At 37.0% G+C, this 21234-nt stretch overlaps 1 protein-coding gene across 4 annotated transcripts in view; it reads right to left on the bottom strand.

Annotated features, from left to right (window-relative positions):
• Nucleotides 1-3834, bottom strand: part of HGF (hepatocyte growth factor) — a 76957-nt gene extending 73123 nt beyond the window's left edge. For 3 of the 4 annotated variants that reach the window (XM_032873252.1, XM_032873253.1, XM_032873254.1), the window contains exon 1: nucleotides 3267-3559. In XM_032873252.1, coding sequence (XP_032729143.1) covers nucleotides 3267-3354 — 88 coding nt within the window. In that variant the 5' untranslated portion in view covers nucleotides 3355-3559. Of the gene's footprint in view, nucleotides 1-3266; nucleotides 3560-3668 lie in introns of those variants that run through there. The other variant, XM_032873251.1, reaches the window with a different exon arrangement.
• Nucleotides 3835-21234: the final 17400 nt, after the last annotated feature.

The following is a 21234-nucleotide window of genomic DNA, read 5'->3' as shown; positions in this document are numbered from 1 at the left end:
ACCTCATATATTTTCTTCTCTGTATGGACTAACCACTGACTTCAAAGGAAAATCATGCAAGGAAAGGATTTGCAGGGTGTGGAAAGAAGCAGGAATCTGGCTCCACATATTCTGAGAAACCTACCCACATGATTAGTGATTAACAGCTTGAAGTGGCAAGATGTTAAGATGAAAGTACACAAATAATTAATGGAGGGAATGGTTGTGACTGGAGATTTTAGCCTTCCCAAAGACAAGAATCATAAATACTAGTTCACAGTTTCATTGCTGTTATCTAGGACTTGGATTTCCCAGTTGGTATTTGAGAAGTAAGCAAAATAATCCCTTCCAAAGAGGTTTATACAATGAAGTGATAATCAAGGTGTGATTCAGGGCCTCCCTTCTTCATCTTAATTCAGCTTCCTTGTTCAGGATGTCATTGTCACAGACATTTTGTCCTGGTCTCTTCCCTCACCACCTGTTTCTGCCAACGACTCTCCCTCCACGCAGCAACCAAAACAACCATGCTGAAGTATAAGTCAGGTCTCTTGTCTACTCTTAAGATTTCCAACTACTACCCAAGATGTTCAGAACAGTTTGGCACAATATTCATGCTTATGCAAGCAAACCTATCTCATTTTTCTAATCACAGGCCATACTACTCAGGTGCTCCGTACACCAGTCGCACATGGTTACCTGTCCTCATACTTTTCACCTCTACGTCTTTGGCCACTTTGTGTTCCCCTGACTTCCGTACTGACCATACTATTATCCATTTTTTCATATTCAATTTGGGTACCATATTTCCCCCAAATTTCTTAAGCTAGAAATGAACTCTAAACCATAGTATTATAGTATTTCTAACACGGAGATTTTCATATATTGCTTAGCAAAATGGATTTTTAAAAAGCAATTTCAGTTGATTTCACTGTTTCTGGCTTCAATATAAATAAAAGGGGGAAAAAAAAGCACATATTGCCTTCTCATAGATTTGGGTAGGAATCTCAGCTCTATCTCTTTACCATAAGATAATTAAGGTCGTTAACCTCAATTTCCCCATGTAAAATAAGTTGAATACTGCAAATCTTATTAGAGTTAGATAGTTTCTTTTTTAGGACATTGTCCATAATAGTTGCTTAACAAATGTAGGTTTCTTTCTCATTTGTCCATCTTTATATTCCCACAGGTTCCTGGACATTAGATGCTTACTTAGTACTTCTTTTGGTACAGGGAATTGTATATCTGTTTCCAGTGTAGGTGGAAGTGGATGGGGGTAATTCTACGTAGATCAGCTCCTCCTATAGGGATGGCTTGGATCCACTATTTGCGTATTTCTTAAGAAACGTTGCAATAAATGATCTCCATAATACATTCTGCTTATAATTGGTTGTCACCTCATTATAGTATCCACTACTTTTCTAACATTGTATTATTTTGCAATATGTACAAGTGTAGACTTATAGGATAAACCTAAAAGTATAACCAAAGCAATTAACAACAACAAAAAATCCTAAATGTTTAATGTTAGAGGATATAAAAAAGGACAAACTTTGTATGTTCTAAGGACTATCCATGGTCTCCATTTTGGAGAATGTTATTAAAAAACAAAAAATCTATCAAAATAAATTTGTCACCCAACCTAAGCCATACCCTTTTTTGATGACAATTTTAGCATTATGCACTTCAGGAATTATTCACAGCATATCTGTAATTCCCAATTGGCCTTGCCTTGCCTGCCAGCACACTCTTGGGCTGCATTCTCCCTATACTCAGGAAACGCAGTCATTTCAACATTAGCCAAAGTGAAATATAATTATGAATGTATATCTCCTGCCAAAACTTCGTAATGCGTGCCAAAAACAAATAGACATTGTCTATGGTTGATCTACCGTTTGGGTTTTCCACATTCTGTTTCTTTTGCATTAGCAAGATGATTTCAGGTAACCATAATATACTTCAGACTGTCACCATTTGAATCCTTAAAAATGAAAGCCCTCCAAATATTAGCCGTGATTTCAGTTTACGCTCAAAATCCCCTAAAATCAGCAATGCCTTATGAGAGTTCATTTTAGCATGACACACCTCGAGCATGATAACCTGCCTGATTGACTAACTTCTTTTCTCCTCTTTGGAAATCGTACCTACATGTTTTCAAACTGGTCCTTCCTGTGCACTGTTGTTTTTCACAAGGACCACTTCACAAAATAGAAGAAGAAAGCCATGTGGGTAGAATGCTTTCCCTTGTCATTTAGCAAATTCTAGATGTTTTCAACCAGGGTATTACATCAGAAACTGATCAGAGCTCTGATAAATTTCATATTTAGCTTATCTCCAAAGATATGGCCAGTCCTCTGGTTTGTATTATGAAAGGGCCATGTCTACCATGTGGGCATTTTTCCAATCTTTTATTCCCTCGTGCCTACCCATGGTGCTCACTACCTTCTCCCATTGGCATCTCAGCCACTACAATGATAGTACAAACAAATACAGATGTTTCCTCTTGCCCTGATAACAACAGAAAACTTCCCAAAGAGGCAAATGGAATCTCTACACTTCCAGGAAGGTAGTACGAACTCGCCAGCAGTTCCTTCCCAACCTGTAAATTCGAGGGAGAAAATGGGAGACTGAAAGGAGCCGTTCGCCAGCTTTAATCAGGGTCACACAGTTTGTGCCTCCCTTGCACTGCAGTTTCAAAGGGCAGGCATCCATACCCAGACAGAATGAGATCTCAGAAGAGAGGCTTTCTCTTTCATTTTTATGACATGCATATCTCCAGAGTTTAACCTGCCTTCTTCAGATGAAAACCTGTATAAAGTCATCATTTAGCCCTGAAGGTTGACTGAGTGACATGGGGTAGAGGAATGTCATGGCAAATAATCCTCTGGAAAGAAGGGAGTCCCTGCTGTACTGACAGTCACTCTCCCCTCTTCAAGCCCAGACCTTCTGTTCAGCTTTAAACTTGTCCAAACCCAGCAAAATTTCAGCCAGCGTTAGCACTTCATTCCTGCCCCACAGTCCACAACCAGGAGGCTAAGGGGGAGCCTGGGCTGGGGTTGGGGAGGAGGACACATTTGGGGGGGATGTTAATTATCATTGTAAATGATTTGCAAACAGAAAAAGAGAATATCAAAAGAAAGAGCCACGAGATGTTTTAAAAAAAAAAAAAACAAACCCATGCCACACACTGAGTTAAGAAAGGATGCTGAGGCTGGGGTGAAGAGGGTGTTAAGGAGAGGTTAGCAGGAGAGAGTTAAAGGAAGACTAATAAGGAAGAAGAGAAGACTAACCTGCATAGGGGATGGCGATGGGAAGCAGAAGGAGATGGAGGAGGACATGCTGCAGCAGCAGGACTGGCAGAAGTTTGGTCCCCCACATGGTGCTGCCGGACGCGCTGGCGGAGCCCACTGGACGAGATGCCTGGCTGAGAGAAGCCTGTTCCGACTCAGTGCCTAAAAGAACCAGTCGGCTCTGAGCAGCTTTTTATTGCGATGAGCTAAGTTTGTTGTGTGATTAACTGGAAAGATCTAGGTCTGAACTCCCTCTTACGGTAAGAAACTGTTTAACAACAGCCCTTACTCTCTTCCACCCCCTTTCTCTCCTCACTAACTCCCCCCCCACACACACACCCAACAACACCAAAGAGATCCCAGGTCCCCGCCCCCCCAACACTGCTTAGGAAAGAAACTTACAAAGAAAAGGTCACCTGGCCTGAGGCCAGCTCAATTTGGAATCTCGAGCTCCAGATCCCTGTGACTTCTAACTGAGTAGGGAAGGGAGGAGCAAGGCTCAGCCCAATAGCTAAATCAAGGCACAGGCAGAGGACCAACTCGCTAAATTTAAACAGGAAAATACATGTGTTTACATGTCTCTTTGGGAAAAGAGGAAGGGGAAGCAGCAGCAGAAGAAAGCGAAGAGCTGCCTTTCAGTCAAATGTGCTTTAGCTTCTAATCTGTCTGGTTTCCCTGCTGGAGCAAAGTAGGGATTCAAAACACTGACACAGGTTCCCTGGAGTGGGAGAGACAGGGAGGGAGGAGGGAGGCAGGCAAGGAGACAGAGCCAGGCAGGTCCAGCCCAGGTAAAAGGACCTTAAGTAAGAAATGATGTGGTATTGTGGGGTAAAAATAAACAAGCAACAGACACCCACTGTGTTAGGTAAGAAAACTGCCCCAGCCCAAAATGCTCAGAGCAGGCAGCTTCTTTTGGCAGCTACACTAACCTGTGCAAACAACACAAATGTACCTAAAGTGCATCAGAGCAACTTGCCTGATTTGGGATCCGTGATAAAATCTGGTCATGCTCTCTCTTAAAATATCTAAGAGATTAGGATTATCTGCTGCCCGTCTCTGACAGATAAATGCAGCATGGACTATGTGTCCTTATACCACACACACGCACGCACGCACGCACGTATGTCTGTATGATGCACATACCTTCTAAGACTTTAACTGGAAATCTCTCAATCTGTTTTAATTCCTAAATAATGAAAGTGCCTCTCTTCTCCAGCTCCATCCCTCTGAATTAACCCACTAGCATCCCAAAATCTAAACAGAGAAATAGAGGGATTGCATGGGGAGAGTGGAAGGAGGTGGGGGGTGGGGAGACTCATGTCTGCAGAATCTGTGAGATCATGGCTCAAACCTCTCCTTTTACTGAGAGGATTGATTTATCTTTGCATCCCCAGGTGATGCTCTGACTACTTCAGGCAAGAGCTGACTTTATTTGGAATGGCTTTGGGGGGATAGTTCCCTGTGCATCTCTGAGATGGGCACAAATGGGAACCAGCTTTTCTGTTGACAGAGGAAGAGAAAGTGGGCATGATGTGAAAATGACTCTGGGGCAGTGTGCAGCTGCACAGAAGTGGTAGTGGGCAGAATTAATGCCATCCACACAGAACTGCCTTCCCTTCCCGTGCGGCTGTCATTCCTCCTCCTCCAGCTCCACCCACCACCCCCCCTCCAGAAAACACCCAAGTTTAGGATAGCAAGAGAAGCCTGGGATTAAGAAAATTACTTTTCAGTTATCTACTTTATAGTGACTTCTCTTACTGTAAATCCTCTTTAATCATTTTCTCCTTATAAAAACAAAACCGAGCAAACTGAAAAATCGTTTGGCAGCCTCTTGCTGGTGTCCCAAATATCCATGTTACTGTCTTTTTACTTTCTGATAGGCTTTTTGGAAAATCTGAATTTCAGTGTATTGCCTGGCCGTGATCCTGAAATGCCCCACAGCATCTCTTGTGCTCTATTAGGGATTCAAACTCTTTTTTAAAGAAGCTAGATTTTGCTATAAGTAAATACTCGTAGGTAAAGAATAAAGGAGACCAGTCTTTGTTTTTTGTTTTTGTTTTTGTTTTCTCTCTCTCTCTCACAGAAAGCAGGATCAGGGGTCTAAGCATGATTGCAATTACCATTATAGGCTTGGAGCAAAAGCCATCTTGGATAAGAGATTTAGAGCACCACAAGGAAGTTGAATAAACTTATTTAATAGGTAACACATTTTCACAATTTTTATTGTCACACTAAATACAATAAACAAACCTATCTATGATTATACATGTATATTTCTCTTTTGACAAGTTATTTGGTTTCTCTGTGTTAAAATGATAGCTAATATGCATTGAGCTTTTAGTATATGCTGGCATTGGGTCCAATGCTCTTTAAAATTTGTCTTATTTAATCCTTACAATAAACTCATAAATAGAAAGAATTATTATAATTCCCATTTTATAGCTGAGAAAATTTAGGTAAATTATTTCTCTCCTAAAATAACTTCCAAAAGATCCCAAAGGAACAAAGATCCAGGTATGAGACTCAAAGAGTTGGTCATAGCCCATAGAATGGAAAAATTTCTGTAAGCCCATGAGAAGAACCACCTGTCTTTTGTTTAAGATTATAATCTCCAAAATTAGCCCAGGATGGAACATATAAGAAATGCTCAGTAATAAGCTACAAAATAAACCAATATATAAATAACTTAAAATCTCCCTAAACTATAAAGAAATATGCACATGAAATAAGTTATTAGTTGTGCTATTATTTCACTTTGTCCTGGTAACACATTCCCTTTGTTCTTTCTAAGTTATAGTAATGATGATTTGCCCATCCCTTGCTCTCACCTTTATACTCTTTAAGTGTTAAACTGTTTGTAAAAGTCCCCCAAAATGTGTCTGAAAATTTTTTGATAAAACAGAGAATCTTGTAAGGAGAATTTTTAATCGCCACACCCTATGTAATTACTTAAATGCAAGTTGAATACTCATTGCCAATATAATATCATTTTAAATCGATGATAACTTTGAAGTCTCTAATAAGCCATATAAACTAGATGGATTGATAGGAAAAAATGTACATTATTATACTTGCTGTTTTAAAAGGTTGCCCATAGTTTTAAAAAATTATATTTTCAAAAGCCCCAAGTTTTCAAGCACAAGTGATATTGGCATTTGTATACATGGGGAAGAAGCTAGTGTGACTTTGTGCTTTGCAGACCACTGATGAGTTCTGTGCTTTTGGACGAGTCATTTCATTTTAACAAATCACTTAACAGTGACTGGCACGTGCATGGTGCCATTCTGTTTGGTGCCTCTACTCTTAGACCCAGTTTAGTCAGATACCTGGTTTCAGGTCCCAGCTATCTCATGAAATGAGCCACTAATTGAGAAAATTAATTAAGCTCCTTAAACTCTGTTTCCCTACCACTAAAATGGGACACTATGTGCCAGATACTATGCTAAACATCTCACAGGTATTATCTCACCTACCAATCCTCCTATCTGGGGGAAAAAAAAGAGATATGTATATCTAACAGGTATGTATTTCTATTGTCACTGACTTATAAGTAAGGAAACTGAGATTTGGAGGTGGTATGTAACTAGCATTCCGTTAAACTGTTAATAAAGTATGACTTGAAGCCACAGCTGTCCAGGTATAAGTTGCCACATTGACAGAAATCCAGATTGAGAGATTTCCAACATCCTTCCCAGCTTGAAAATGTGATTATTCTACTGAATTATTTAGGAGTCACCATACTTTTATACAATTCTTACCTCCCACATCTGAGAAAGAGGCACCTGTGTAATTTTTAGTGTTGCTTATCTTTCCCATGCAACCATATTTTCTTATTCTTTCCTTCCTTATTTGTTACACCTTCTAATTGGTGATTTGTCATCTACAGGACTCACCACTGAAGAATTCGTGTTGACTAACTTTAATGTAGGAAAGTATTGCGAAATTCATCGTAATTTGTATTAATTTTCTTTATATAATATGGTTCATTTCAGAGCCCGTATATAAAATGTTGGTCAACACATTAATTCACCTTGGCCTAAATCCAAGGGGCAATCATCTGAAAGTTTGCGTTCCCCCAAAGTGCAAATACTGAAATCCTAACCCCCAGAGATGATAGTATGAGGAGGCAGGGGCTTCGGGTGAAATCCTCATGAACAGGATTAGTGCCTGAAAAAGAGACTCCAGAGAGATCTCTTGCTTCTTCCACCTTATGAGGGCACAACAAAGCACCATCTGTGAACTAGAAAGCAGGCCCTCACAAGACCGAATTTGCTGGTGCCCTCATCTTGAACTTTCAGCTTCCAAAACTATAGGAAATAAATTTCTGTTGTTTGTAAACCAGCCACTCTGTAGCATTTTGTTGTAGCAACTAAGGACTAGGACATGTGTATCTTTTATAGGAGCTCCTCATGAAAAAGGAATATATACTCCAGGGACAGAAAATGGCTATTGGGTAATTGCTATACAGAAAACAAAATTTAAAAGTGTGTCTAATTCCTAACACTGAGTAGTAGTTCAACTAAAATGTTGGATCAGATAGATAACATTTTTAGATATATGAAGCAGAATCAAAAAACAGAATGATACAAGCAGGTGTGATGGTATATTCGATTGAAGAGTGGGTACAGTGATCACACAAAAGCCTACATCTGTACTGTCAGTCTGATGGCCTCAAGGCATTTATGCTTTCATAAATTCCAATTGAAATTAAGTAAAACTAAAACTGAACTTTAAAGTTGCGCTTTGTTCCAAATACTCAATAGCTAAATGTGTGCGGCCACCAGCTCTCCTGGTAGACGATGCAGATAGAGACTTTCATCACTGCCAAGAATTCTATTAGATAATGTTGCTCCAGTCTAAGATGGTTAATATAAATGTCATCTAAATGTGATTACAGGCTCAATGAGAGGGGCACGGCAAGGCAAAGAGTAATCTGTATACTGGTGACATTTCCTCTGAAGTTCCCCCCTTTCTCTCCATTCCTACTTCACACAGTTTGAACATGCCTAACAGGACTTCAGTTACTTCATCTTTTGAACATAGAGTAACAATGACTGAAGACAGCTCATTGTTTGAAGGATGAGTCCAGCACATAGTATGGACACACGCACAGAGAAATTGGCCAGGAGAAAAACTTTTTAAAATAGGGATTTTTAACAAAACTTCTGTCTTCTAAGGAATCAGATGCAATCTATACTTTCGAGTAGAGGGTCCTGGGAATGTGGCAAGTCTTTGCCTATAACATTAAAAAGAAAAAATGAAAAGAAAAGAAAAAAAAAGACCTGACTGAAAACAATAGACAGAACTTAAGGATGAATTATAGGTGTAATGTAAAGTTTTTTTTTTTAATTCAACATGGATTAACCACTAAAAAGACTTTGAAGTTTACTCAAGCAAATCATAGACTCATCCACTCACTCATGACTTTTGCCACACTCCCAGGAAATCTGTTGCAGAGTTTGTGGTGAGACCACAAAGCAACATCCAGGGAAGCGACAGTAACAGTTAAAGTATGTCATCACAAGGTAGGGATTGTCAAGTGAGTTAAAAAGCAGGGTTATCGGGTGCCTGGGTGGCTCAGTTGGTTAAGTGACTGCCTTCAGCTCAGGTCATGATCCTGGAGTCCTGGGATGGAGTCCTACATCAAGCTCCCAGCTCCATGGGGAGTCTGTGTCCCCCTCTGACCTCCCCTCTCATGCTCTCTCACTCTGTCTCTCTTTCTCTCTCTCAAATAAATAAATACAATTTTTTAAAAAAGCTGGATTATCTTTCTTCTAGAAATATGTCATATCCACTTCAACAGAAATCAGCATTTTTTTCCTTGCTGTTCATAGCAGTAGCATGGCGCATATTAAAAGAAATTCTCCAAAAATCAAAAGGACAGTCCTAACTAGAGCTGTTTCTTGCCTTTTGGGAGTAGAGAAGATAGGCATTGAGAACACCAGGAAATCTGAGCTAAAACTAAACTCTATGATGCTGCCTTTCGGTTTTCTTTTCTGAGCCACGAGGGGCCATTCTCTGAATCCAGGGGGCCTAGTTAACTAACACTCATCACCTTGTGCTTAGAGGCCAGCTTTTATGTATTTCCAGGTGTTGGCTGCTTTGTTAAATCTGCAGTGCCCCCAAACTTATAAAGCCCAAGCATTCCACACCTGGTATGCTGGGCACTGGCATATTAGTAAAATGTATGAACTTGGGGAATCAATACCTTTTTTTCTGAGTTGAAAATCCAACAAGGATAAAATCATTAGTGTAAGAAAAATGAAATATTCATGATAAGACCCTTTTCAAAGCAACTGTTTAATCCATTCATTGAGCATCTTAAAAGCCACATAATAAAAGTGAGGTTTCCCTTTTATTATATGTACATGTTGCATGTTTATTGTGGTCTTGGGGATATCTGAGGGCAACTCCATTTACCAGATGGCACTCAACACCAGGAATTACATTTCAAACTTGAGAGAAAAAGGCTTCACCTGGTGAGGCACTGCTTTTGTGTGAATGTGTATGTCTATATATGCGTACGGGTGTGTGTGGGGGGAAGGTTCTTTATAATATACTATACTATGTAGCATCTGGTGTATTGGACCTACTCATGAATTACTTAAAGAGCTATTTAATGCTATGATATCATTGTCCCATGTAACATAAGGACTTGGTAATTTTTTTGAAATGACTAAGTTTTATCTAATTTGTTTGTTAAAAGACCATATGGTTTAGGTTTTTTTGTTTGTTTGTTTGTTTTCTTTTAAATATTACACTTAAATTCCTAATCTGTGAGCCTGGGACTTCTCATTCTAAATGGTGTGGTACTTGGCAGACTTCTTACCTCTCTCGAGTTTGGGTGTCTTTGTACTCACTGGACTCCTGAGACTTTACAGAGCTAAGGGACTCTCAGATCCACCAGAAACATCACTGTTTTCTAGCCATGTAATGTTGAATATGAGGAGGCAAATTATGGTTCTTGAAACTGTCTATATTCCTTAATTAATCTTGCTATATTTATATGCTTTTATAATTCACAATAATGTTAGGAAAAAAATAGCAAAGTTATGGAAATTGCCAAGCGTAAAGGACAGATGAAGTATGTTGCTCAATGTTTTAATCTAATTCTGAAAAAAGAGAGAAAAATGAACTCTAGAATGAACAAAATGTTCTCACCCTGCAACTCTAAAACAGAATTATACCTCGTATATTGACTAGGTGATGACATTTAGCAGAACACCCACAATGAAGAACACCAGATTATAACTATCTCAAACTTATTTTTTTCTTTGCCCTGATAAAAGAAAAAAATATTCCTAGTTTTCTGAATCTCTTTCACATGCTTCGTTTACTTATTTATTTATTTTTATGAGTAAGAGAGGTTACAACCTTCTCTTCTAAAAGTAAATAAAATAATTTCTTTAGCCACCTTTGTCCACCCCCAAGAGAATATACTTATTCTAACATTTCTTAGTTTAAAGTCATACTAATATTTTTTCCAGGTTTGGTTTTTTTTTTTTTTTTTTTTACTTTCCTCAGAAACAAATTTCCACCTCCCCCAAGGTCTACGTGCCTTGTGGTTACTCAGCAGCATCCCAAGAGTTACTTATCAGAAGAAAACATTGTGTCTTGCTTAATTTTTAATCCAGGATTTTTGTACAATATATAGCTTTAATGCCCTGTGATTTAACATTTCTCATTATGAATTTATTTAATTTTCTTATGTATACAAAAAGATAAAGTCAAGGCCCACTGCTTCAAACCCTAAATAAACCACTGACTAACTGAGAAAACCTGAACAAATTAATTCACTTAGCTCCTCTGAAAAATGATTATAACAAAGGTGTGACAGTGATTTATAATTATATTTATTTTATAATAATCAATTATGGTAACGGTGGTTAATAGTCATACAAAGCATGTGGGAAATATTTAGGAACATAATACAATTTTAGTTATTATTATCCTTATTGGTACTGAAATATTTAAGATACTCTTTTGGTCATTAATATCTCAAACAGAAAATACCTAAAGTAAAAACGCAAAGTGATGACATGCGTTTGGCATAATGATACTAGGAAACCCCCTAGTGTTTAACAGCTATTTAATCTAAAATTCCGTTATTATTTTACAATAAATTTTGAGTGACACTAACTATGAATTTAAATTTCCAGATGCATCACTGTATTAACTAATCTGGAGAGGCAGAAAAAGTCACAGAATTCCATGTGATAAAATATTGCTAGTGAAAAATTGTATATAAGTAAAACTTTGATATTTTAAAATGTAAAAATTTGGGGCATGCTTAACTTTGCATTGGCATCTTGCCTGGCTTCATGCCATTACAATAATTTTCTTGAAGTTACATAAGGGAAATACAACATCCAGAAACTCATTTGTGGGCTTTTTTTCCATTAAATCAGTTAAAAAGAAGACTGAGTATTGACATGCTCCATCCAAAAAAATCCTTATTGACTCAATTTCTCAATAATAAAATATTAACTTTTTCTTATATCCAAATAATTCAAGCTAGTTCCTCATTTTACATTCAAGTCTGTAAAGTAAACAATTGAAGATACTGTCCACCTTGCAGTTTATAGCAAGCAGTGTCTAGAACATCTTACTGACTATTAAAAGTAGCCTCTGGGTAGGCTTTATTAATTTTCCCCTAATATACCCAAAATGTGTGATGTTTGTCTTTAAGCAACATGACAAGAGAGTAGCAAATTTACCATTTAATTTTATGCACATAAACACACATATACATATACACACATATGAATCATAAATAAAATCTTTTTGTCAAAACCACCCCAAACTACTCTTAAGAACACCAGTTTACCAGCTAGTGGACGGTTAGATTTTTAAGTGACCCAAAGTCTGTCAATTTACAAAAGAAGAAATTGAAACTGAAAATAAAAATCTACTTTTCTAGAACTCTCAAAGACCCCAATTCTCTGACGCACATCTTTAGACATTGATTTAAGACAAAACCCAAGATCCATGTCCATTGATGTTCTAATGAAATTGATTTCAGCTCTAAGAAATACCATCTTAATAATATATCATTTTTCATAACAAAATTTAGGAGCTATTAACATGCATTGACATTAGAATTTATTATTGATAGTTAAAACAACACCCAAGAATATATTTATGAGCAATACTAAAATAAATTCTAAATTGATATGTTTAAGTCTTTTGACTTGGAATCTTTTGACTTCAAACAATTAGATATTTCTGTAACCATACCCAAGCTCTGTAAATTTATGTACGAGTGCTGTGTATTTCCTAAATACAGTTCCCTTATCTCTTTAATACATTGCTTTATGTATCTTTCTATTCACTCATTGATTCAAAACATTTATGGAGCACTCTGCGAGGTGCTAAAGATACTACATTGATTTTATATGTTGTGGTAGGCAGAAGAATGGCCCCCAAAATGCCCCTGTCCTGGTGGCTCCACCCAATGAATGTTACCTTACAGAGCAAAGAGACTTGGCATATGTGATTAAGGTTAAAGACTTTGGGGTGGGAGATTATCTTGGGTTATTAAGGTGGACTCTACCTCATCCTATGAGTCCTTTAAATCAGAGAACCTTCCCCAGCTGTGTTCAGAGAGACCTTGCTATGACGGCTGAAGAAGGGTCAGAGAAATGCAAATTGCTGACATTCCAGATGAAGGGAGAGGGCCACAACTGAAGGACTGGGGCAGCCTCCTGAAGCTGAAAAAGGCAGAAAGCAGATTTTCCCTTAGAGTTCCCACAAGGAAAGCTGGTAGGCCATCATGTGCATTTTTTCCTAGGGAGACTCATGGGAGACTTCTGACCTACATGAACAAAGATAATAAACTTGCATTGTTTTAAGCCACTGAGTTTGTAGTGGTGATTACAACAACAACAAACATCCACCCATATGTGTTGTCTTAGTTTTCTGAGTAGTTTGTAAACTCGTTAAAGGTAGAAGTTAGGACTTACATTTCTTTGTATCTTTCAAATTATTTATTTCTAGCTTTTCACTTAGTAAGCATTCAAGAAATCTTGACTGAATGATATAATAAGGAAGTTTTAAAAAGTTATTTATACTGATTAAGTCATGATGGCAGTCTTAACCTCGCAGTGGTTTCTGTCTCGTCCTGCGCAATGATGCTGCCCCAGAGGAGCATTTTGCAATGTGCTGTTTATTCAAGTAATCAGGAGAAAGCACAAAAATTACACTTGACATTGCAGGAAGATTAGCAAACAATAGTGCTGTTTTGAAAGACAGAGATCTGTATCTTTGAAAGGGGAAGTTGCAAAACTGTCTTTTCCTTTATCTGTTCAGATTCCTAAGGAAGGAGGATTTTACAGCTAGTATTATCCTTGTTGGAGGTTCTTTTATAAGTCTGGCGCTCCTCCAGTCCGAGTTTATCTGATACCCTAAGGCTTCCCAGAGGCTCCTCTGGGATCCAAATCCAAAATTCTTGAGCAAAATGTAACTGAAAAATTGATGTAACAGTGCAAAAAAAATTTGCCAAATAATTTATTTAAGAGGAGCAGAAAATAGAGGAATTACACAAAGTCTGTCAACTACAGATGGGTTTTGCTAAAAATCCTGGCCCACATCCTCTAGGACCTGTGGGTATAAAGTGGGTAACTGAAAGTATTTTTATCCGCCTCCCCCCGACCGTATTGGCCCATTTACTATTTCTTGGATGACTGTTGTATTTACACATCTTATTACAAACATAAATCATATGTTAAAACCTACTCCAATTCTTGCACCTGCTGGGAAATGACATTAATAATCTCTGAGTGCCCAATGTACTAATAGATATGAGGTCATACAAGGAAATAGGAGATATGCTCTCTCCAGCCACAGTAGAAATGATCTTCTACCAGTAACCCTAACAACAATAACTTGGGAGAATTGCTAAAGCTATATAAATTTATTTCATGGATTTTTCTACATTTCATTTTGCATTTCCAGTCTTTGTATTACATTTTTCTTGATTTTTAAGCTGTAAGTGGAACTGAATTTATTATCTTTCTTTCTCCTCAAGTCTCCTAGTTTTTGATCATTGTGATGGCTAGTCAGTACTGTTCATCTGATTATAGTTTCTGCAACCTTATTATTTTCACTATATTTTTTTAATTTAAAAATAACTAGAAATACCATCTTCATTAATTTAAGAAATGTGCCTGGGAAATCACCAGGTTATCTCCCTTATTGATTTTGCTATAAGTAACTTAAATGCATCAACTCTAGAGCATAAATAATAATAGACATTTATCAGAGCACCGTTTTAAGCATATTCCACATTTTATGTCTCTTAAGTATTTTTGTATATCTTCATGACAAACATATGGATAACTATTATTATTACCCCCACTTTACAGATAAAGTATTGAGGTTACCTGTATATTTTTAGTACATGCAAATCTAGGATTGGTACCCAAAGTTATGTTACTAACCTCCAACAAGAAAAAAAAGAAGAAAGAAAGAAAAGAAAAAGAAAAAAGAGTAAAGTACTGCACAACAGTCTACAACAGAGGATAGGGTTTTTCCTCTAATTTAAATTTGAATTAAACATGGAAAATGGGGAGATTTACTCCTTAGCAATCTTCTTGACGTCTCCATTTGGTTTGTGGCAGTATGGATCAGTCATTTCTCTTGATCACAACTCAAGACTTCCCGCATGCCCTGTATACATCTCTATCACCTTCCACTTCTTCTGAACCCTCTTAGTGATTAGTTCTTTGGACATTGAAATAAAACATTGATTCTAAAATACTAGTTACCCATTGCCACAAGCGACACCTTCAGCTAACAGTCACTTATCTTCTCGTATTTCTTCGAAGAAATCCACAATCATTTCAGGTAGTGCTTTCTGCTGTTGATCATTTATACCATTGGAAATTCTCCTTCATTCATACTAATCTGAAATCTACCACCTTATAATTTTCAGGGATTTGGTCCTGATTCTGCCTCTCAAAGACAATTACTATTCCCTTTCAAATAACAAATATGTGTACCACTTCAAGTGATGGACCTCATCCTTGTCCTTTCAACTACTTACTTTCAGCTCTCACTTATGTTCAAATGCCCTCTTAAATCACTAAGTTCAGAGAAGAATGAACACCATCAACATGATCCAAGCTACACAGAATAGAACTCAACTTATCTCTCTTCAGGCATTAAAAGCTAAAGAGATGTCAATTGGATTCAATCCTTTTAATGCAGAATCTGCCATCTATTGACAGGCTATTATATGTCCAGAACTGGGCAAGATTTTTATATAACATCATACCATTTAATCTTCATAACAACCCCCCGGGGTGGGTCATGTGAGGAGCAAAGCATACTATTTCTGCCAGATGCAAATTTTCTTTCCACACATTTTGTACAGTGCGGTCTCTCAGTGCCCACCCAGTATCACTTCTTTAAGCAGCCTTGTGAAACTTCTCTTACATATTTTGTGGATATTTAGGAACAATAAAATATAAAATGTACATAAATATATTTTATAGCAGTATTAAAACAATGTAGTAAAACTATTCCCACATAATAAATCCTCATAAATGCAGTAATTTTAAAGTGTTATTTTCCCATGTAACCCATTCTTTAGCTCATGCTTCTAAGGTTATGTCAGCCCATATATTTACATATAATTTGATTATGTAATATTTACAGATAAATATTTGGTCATAGAATTTTTACCTTTTTTTTTTTTTTGAAGTTGAAATCCACCATGAATAGAAAAAAATACATATTGTTAAGGAAAAGCATTTGGAACATAAAAATAAAAACACCTATACAAAAAGTACCCATAAATCACAAAGAAAAGCCTTTGAAACATTTACCCACATTCAAAACCAGAGACCTTGTTTTTCAACTAGAATAAAATTTAATTATGATACCATTAAGATCAAGAATAACTGTCCAATAATGTGTTTTAAATTAACTAAATGACACCTTACACTCCTTTCACATCTACTCTAGGAACCCCTGATCTTCATAGTTCACAAAAATATAAACAGACTTGTCAGACCTCACTAAATTTATTAAGGTTTGGCAGAATGCCTATGGGGGGAAAAATCATATTTCAGAATAAAGTTTAAAATGAGCAAGAAAAATAACCTCTTGAAAGCTAAGCAGCAGAGCAAAGCCGATTGCAGCTAACTGGTAAAATAATGAGTTCCTTTAGTAGTTATCTGTCATATATTTACCATTCTTTTTTTTTTTTTTTAATAAAGTTCTAAAACAGATTTACTGCAGACTGAGTTCTGCTCATTCTGGCAGATGTAATCAAAATCTTACTGAGGTAAATACGGGTCGAGAAAACGAGGGAGCAAGATGAAGATAAGGATATGAGCTAGATGATGCTGTCTTGTACCCTGAAGCCTTCAATTTGTTTTCACCTGCCCTCAAGTTTATATAATATTTGGAAAATCACCCTTATATTATGTGGGCTTATCGGACTTTAGGGGTAGGACTGTGGCTACTTCAAAATAATAAAACAATGGATAAAATATTTCATAATATGTATAGAAATAAAATGCATTTAAATTACCATCCTTTAATTTCCTTATAAGGAAATTAAGAAAATATTAAAGAAAAATGAATGTGCTTATATGAAAATGTATTCACAGATTCAAAATGTGTATAGAGAAACTACAAGTAGCAAATTCACAGATAGTCCTTAAAATAACTGAGTGTTTGATGGGATTATTCTCGAAGGGTCATCTCCCCAAAACTGTGTTTGCTTTTTACTTACAAAGATTTTGATACTATTCATTCAGGATTTCTGGTGGTGTAGCATTTTTCCAAAGACAAATCCATTTTAAAGTGTAATGACTCAGTATATTTGATTTAAGAACAAAAAACTTTTTCAGTAGGGTATAAGTTACCCAAGGGCTTATTAATGTGCTGCATTAATTATCTTCATGATTAACGTAATTTTATGCTACTGTAGTTAAAAGTGTGTATAGGTGTATGTGAGAGTGTTATAGTCCCATAAACAGAGGAGATGGATTTTTCAAAGGGATCTACGATTTAAACTGATTGTTTTTAATGACAGGAAGGAAAACAATTCCTGAAAAACAACAACAACGACAACAACAATGAATTGTTATATAAATTTTTTATTTTACTTTAATCCTTGAAATAAAAACAAAAAGAAGTCAGTGTTCTACCTCCTATCAGATATATCATAACAACAAAGACATTCAAGAGAAAATAGTCAAAACTCAAACAAATTTGAAGACTAAACTATTAAGTATATAATTACCCCATGAGTTACAGATTAAGTGTAGGTTTCACTAAAATAAAATTTAAATGGTAATAATTAAAATGTAATTTTAATTTTCCACCAAACGAAAGATTGTTTTCATTTTTGCTAATCTTTTCCAGCTATTGAACTACCACTAATGTTACACTTAACTCCAAGTAGGGCCACTGATTTCAGAGGAAGATGGTAATATATAACAGGCCAAATACTGTGCTCTGATGTAGAAAAGGGCAATTCTACTTCACTGTGAGGATGTAGCACATAGTATTGTACTCTTTTCTACTCTTACTATATATTCATTATGTTATACAAATGTGACATAAAAGCACATGCAAATTTGTATTAAAAATATTACCATAGGAAAACTTTAAGAATGTGTGGGGCCAAGAGCAAAAATACTATAAATTAACTCATGACTCATCTTTGAATAGAACTAAGAGTTAATAAATAAGCATCTAAGTAAGTCCTACATATTTTTTTAATGATGTCTGAAATTAACCAGCAAATTACATTTTAATTTTTTTTCATCCTATACCATAAATGTTCACCAGGAAGCACTGGTGACAAGATAGACAAAGGTCTCTGGTGATCTGGAGATGATATTTTGGTGGGGAGAGACAGCCGACAAGTAAATAAATAATGACGAAGATTATTTCAGATAAAAAGTGCTATGGTGGAAATAAAGCATAGCAATGTGTTGGAATGGTGGGATAGGTAAGGATGGAAAATTTAGATTGGTCTAGGGAAGACTAAGCGGGAGGGGTGACAAGACAGTTAAGACCAAAATATCAAAAGGAAATAGTTCTGAAAAATGTGGGACAGGGAATTTCAGGCAGAGGGAACAGCAAATATGATTTTAAAGTTACACTTCCAGAATGTGCTGTCACCTGACTTACCCTCTCAATAATTTTCAGTTATCTTTTGGCCATCTCAGTGAATATTTGGACATCAATTCAGAGTCCCTTTAACAGACCAACATATTAACTTTATTTTAAATTTGCCAACCCATTTAACTTGAAAAAGTTTTTGATGACGTTACAATTTTCAGATCACCAGGTTCAGAATCTTGAATTAGCTGAGACCTTTTTCAGGAAGCACTGGCCATTATTCTTTTAAGATGCTCTCCTACCTTTCTTCTTGCTTCCCTGGATGGGTCAACCTAGACCAGTTAGGTGATGTCCTTAAAACATAGTTTCTCATGTGTAAAATAGAGATAAAAATTATATGCACTCCTAGTGGAAATAACATGGTTTTGGGAAAGAGATAGACAAATTTAAAATGTGGTTCAGCACTTATCAGTAGACAACCTATTTTAATATCCCTCACCTTATAGAGAGAGATTCCACAAAATAAAAATGGTGTACTTGCTACACAAAATTTTTGTAAAGAATAAGGGGAACCTAACAAATAATTAATGAGTGCCAAGTAAACTGTCTTTTCCTTTTTGATTATGGAACTAAAGGAATTAATATAGGAAAGTACTGACGATGTAAAACATTTTGTCAATTTTTTGTGTATGTATTTTGTCCCCCTTATATTCCCAGTGTCACCATCTGATACAAATTCTCATCTCTTCCCACTTAAGTTTTTCACTGATCTTTGGATGCCAAATAGAAAATTCAGAATTCTTCTGCCTTTAGCTTTTTCATGCCAAGCAAATTGGAATTGGGACATTGGAGCATACAGCCTGGAGATTTTCTCTAGAATAGGTTATAGGAGACAGGAAGTGTGATGAGGACAGAGTCTTGGCAAGTGCCATGTGATTCTTGCTCCACTACAGAATTCCCTGGGAATGAGAGTCGAAGTTCAGGGTAAGGTAGAAAGAGGATTCCAACCACTTTATTAGAAGAATTTTCTCCATTAAACTGTGATCTCCTGGAGGTCAAAGCCAGATCTCATTCATCTCAATACCACGGGTGCATAGCACAGTTTTTAGAACATGGTATGTGCTTAATAAATGCAAGTATTTATTTTCACATGATGCTGATATAGTCAAATGAGTCTTGAAGTAGGAGGGGGATAGATCACTGAATATAAAACCATATAAAAGACTTCATCACAGTGCCCATGATTGAGTTTCTAAGGGTGCAGAGGTTTACGTGGAAAAATCTTTGACTCCTGCCTCCAGGTGACTCGAGTGACTGGTTGTCCTGAAAGGACTATATTCGATGAGCCAACTGGGAAGGAGTCCTCTCTCAGTCCTGTAACCCATCCCCACCACCCATCATCAGGAGCCTAGCAGCTTCTTCTGCAGACTTAGCCAAGACAGTGACTATAATATAATAGCAGGTCCTAGCCCTCAAAGAGCCACAGAGAATCTCTTTTTGAAGCTATCATTCCCTGCACTGGGAGGTCTAGCAAAGAGGGTCTTTTGCTGTGGTTGCTATATTTGTTTTCATTTTTGGTTTTGTTTTTGCTCTTGCTTTTTTTTTTTTTTTTAACCAAGTTCAAGGCCAAAGAAGTGTATCGCCCATAAAGTAACCCCAGAACTTCATGCCAGAGGAATTTCTGACAAAATGAATGGTTTCAAATGCAACAGCCTGCTACCAAGTTCCTAGCTTGCAATCTCCCTGGAATCTGAAGTCTTGGATTAGCCCCCAGCAAAAAAGCCCCTCATTCTGATGCCTCTGCCATCCCTATTGTTTGCTCCAACCCTATGGACTCTCCAGGCTGGGCAAGCTAATTTGGACAACTAGATGTGTGCTCATACTCAAAAGCCATTTTGTTCTATTCCTTCCAAATATATTTTTAAATGAAACTGAGGAGAAAGTAGCAAAGCCTCTTTAAAAACCCAAATTCAAACACAGCAGAAGGAACACAGGAAGTTTTACTGAGTAATTGAAGTGATTACATGCAAAGCACTTTCCCATAATCAAGGAGTTTCAAAGAAGGGTAGAGGGTGATTGACAGTGTTGGCCACCCTTGAAACTACATCCTGATTGGAGGAAATAATTACAAGCAGGGAGAAAGAGACCCAGTACTCTACATTTTCCTTATTTTCACATCTAATCTGGAAGAGGAAAGGCAATGGTAAAAACTAATATTTCAAAAGTTTGGAAATCTTGTTCTGGAGGAATAAGAAAGCAAGAGACCCGGCTTATACCCACACAGATTTTCCTCCTCCCCACCCCCTTATTTATTTACTGAACACCTATTATGCTCCAGGCTGTGGGAAATATCAAAAGACATGACGTCATGAAAGCCATCCTTGTGAATTGTGAACTCTAAGAAGATAAAAGGTGTCACTGGGGATATTAAATTTTTAAGAAAAGTAATTAGAGCCAAGGGACAAACTACAATGCCAGATGGAGTTTGCTTCCTATCTGCCAGGATGGACATCCACATACACATATGCACGGACAGATACAGAGCAATTTCAGTTGAAGCAGGCAAGGGGCCACTTGACTCCCAAGAATTTCAGAGCTCCAGGAAATCATTTGAAAACCACTGGGCTAGAAGAAAGTATTCATGCGTTTCTGTTTCCTACTGACGGTTTGGCCCCTCAGAAAGATTCAGGCTCTTTTCCTGACGTCTGTGAAATGCTTCTGCCTCCTTCCTTCTATCTTGTTCTTTCACCTTAATTCTTGATCTTTTTTTTTTTAATTCCAAAAAAGCAAAGCTTGACCATCTTCTCTGCAGATTCCTGGATTCACACTTATCTTTTGATTTCTCCCATTTACCTGTAGCAGCTACTAAAAATACGGTATCTAATTT

The sequence above is a fragment of the Lontra canadensis genome, unplaced genomic scaffold (assembly GCF_010015895.1).
Source record: "Lontra canadensis isolate GAN:19392208 unplaced genomic scaffold, GSC_riverotter_1.0 scaffold48, whole genome shotgun sequence".
Classification (NCBI taxonomy): Eukaryota; Metazoa; Chordata; class Mammalia; order Carnivora; family Mustelidae; genus Lontra; species Lontra canadensis.
This window is presented reverse-complemented; position numbering and strand designations above follow the sequence as displayed.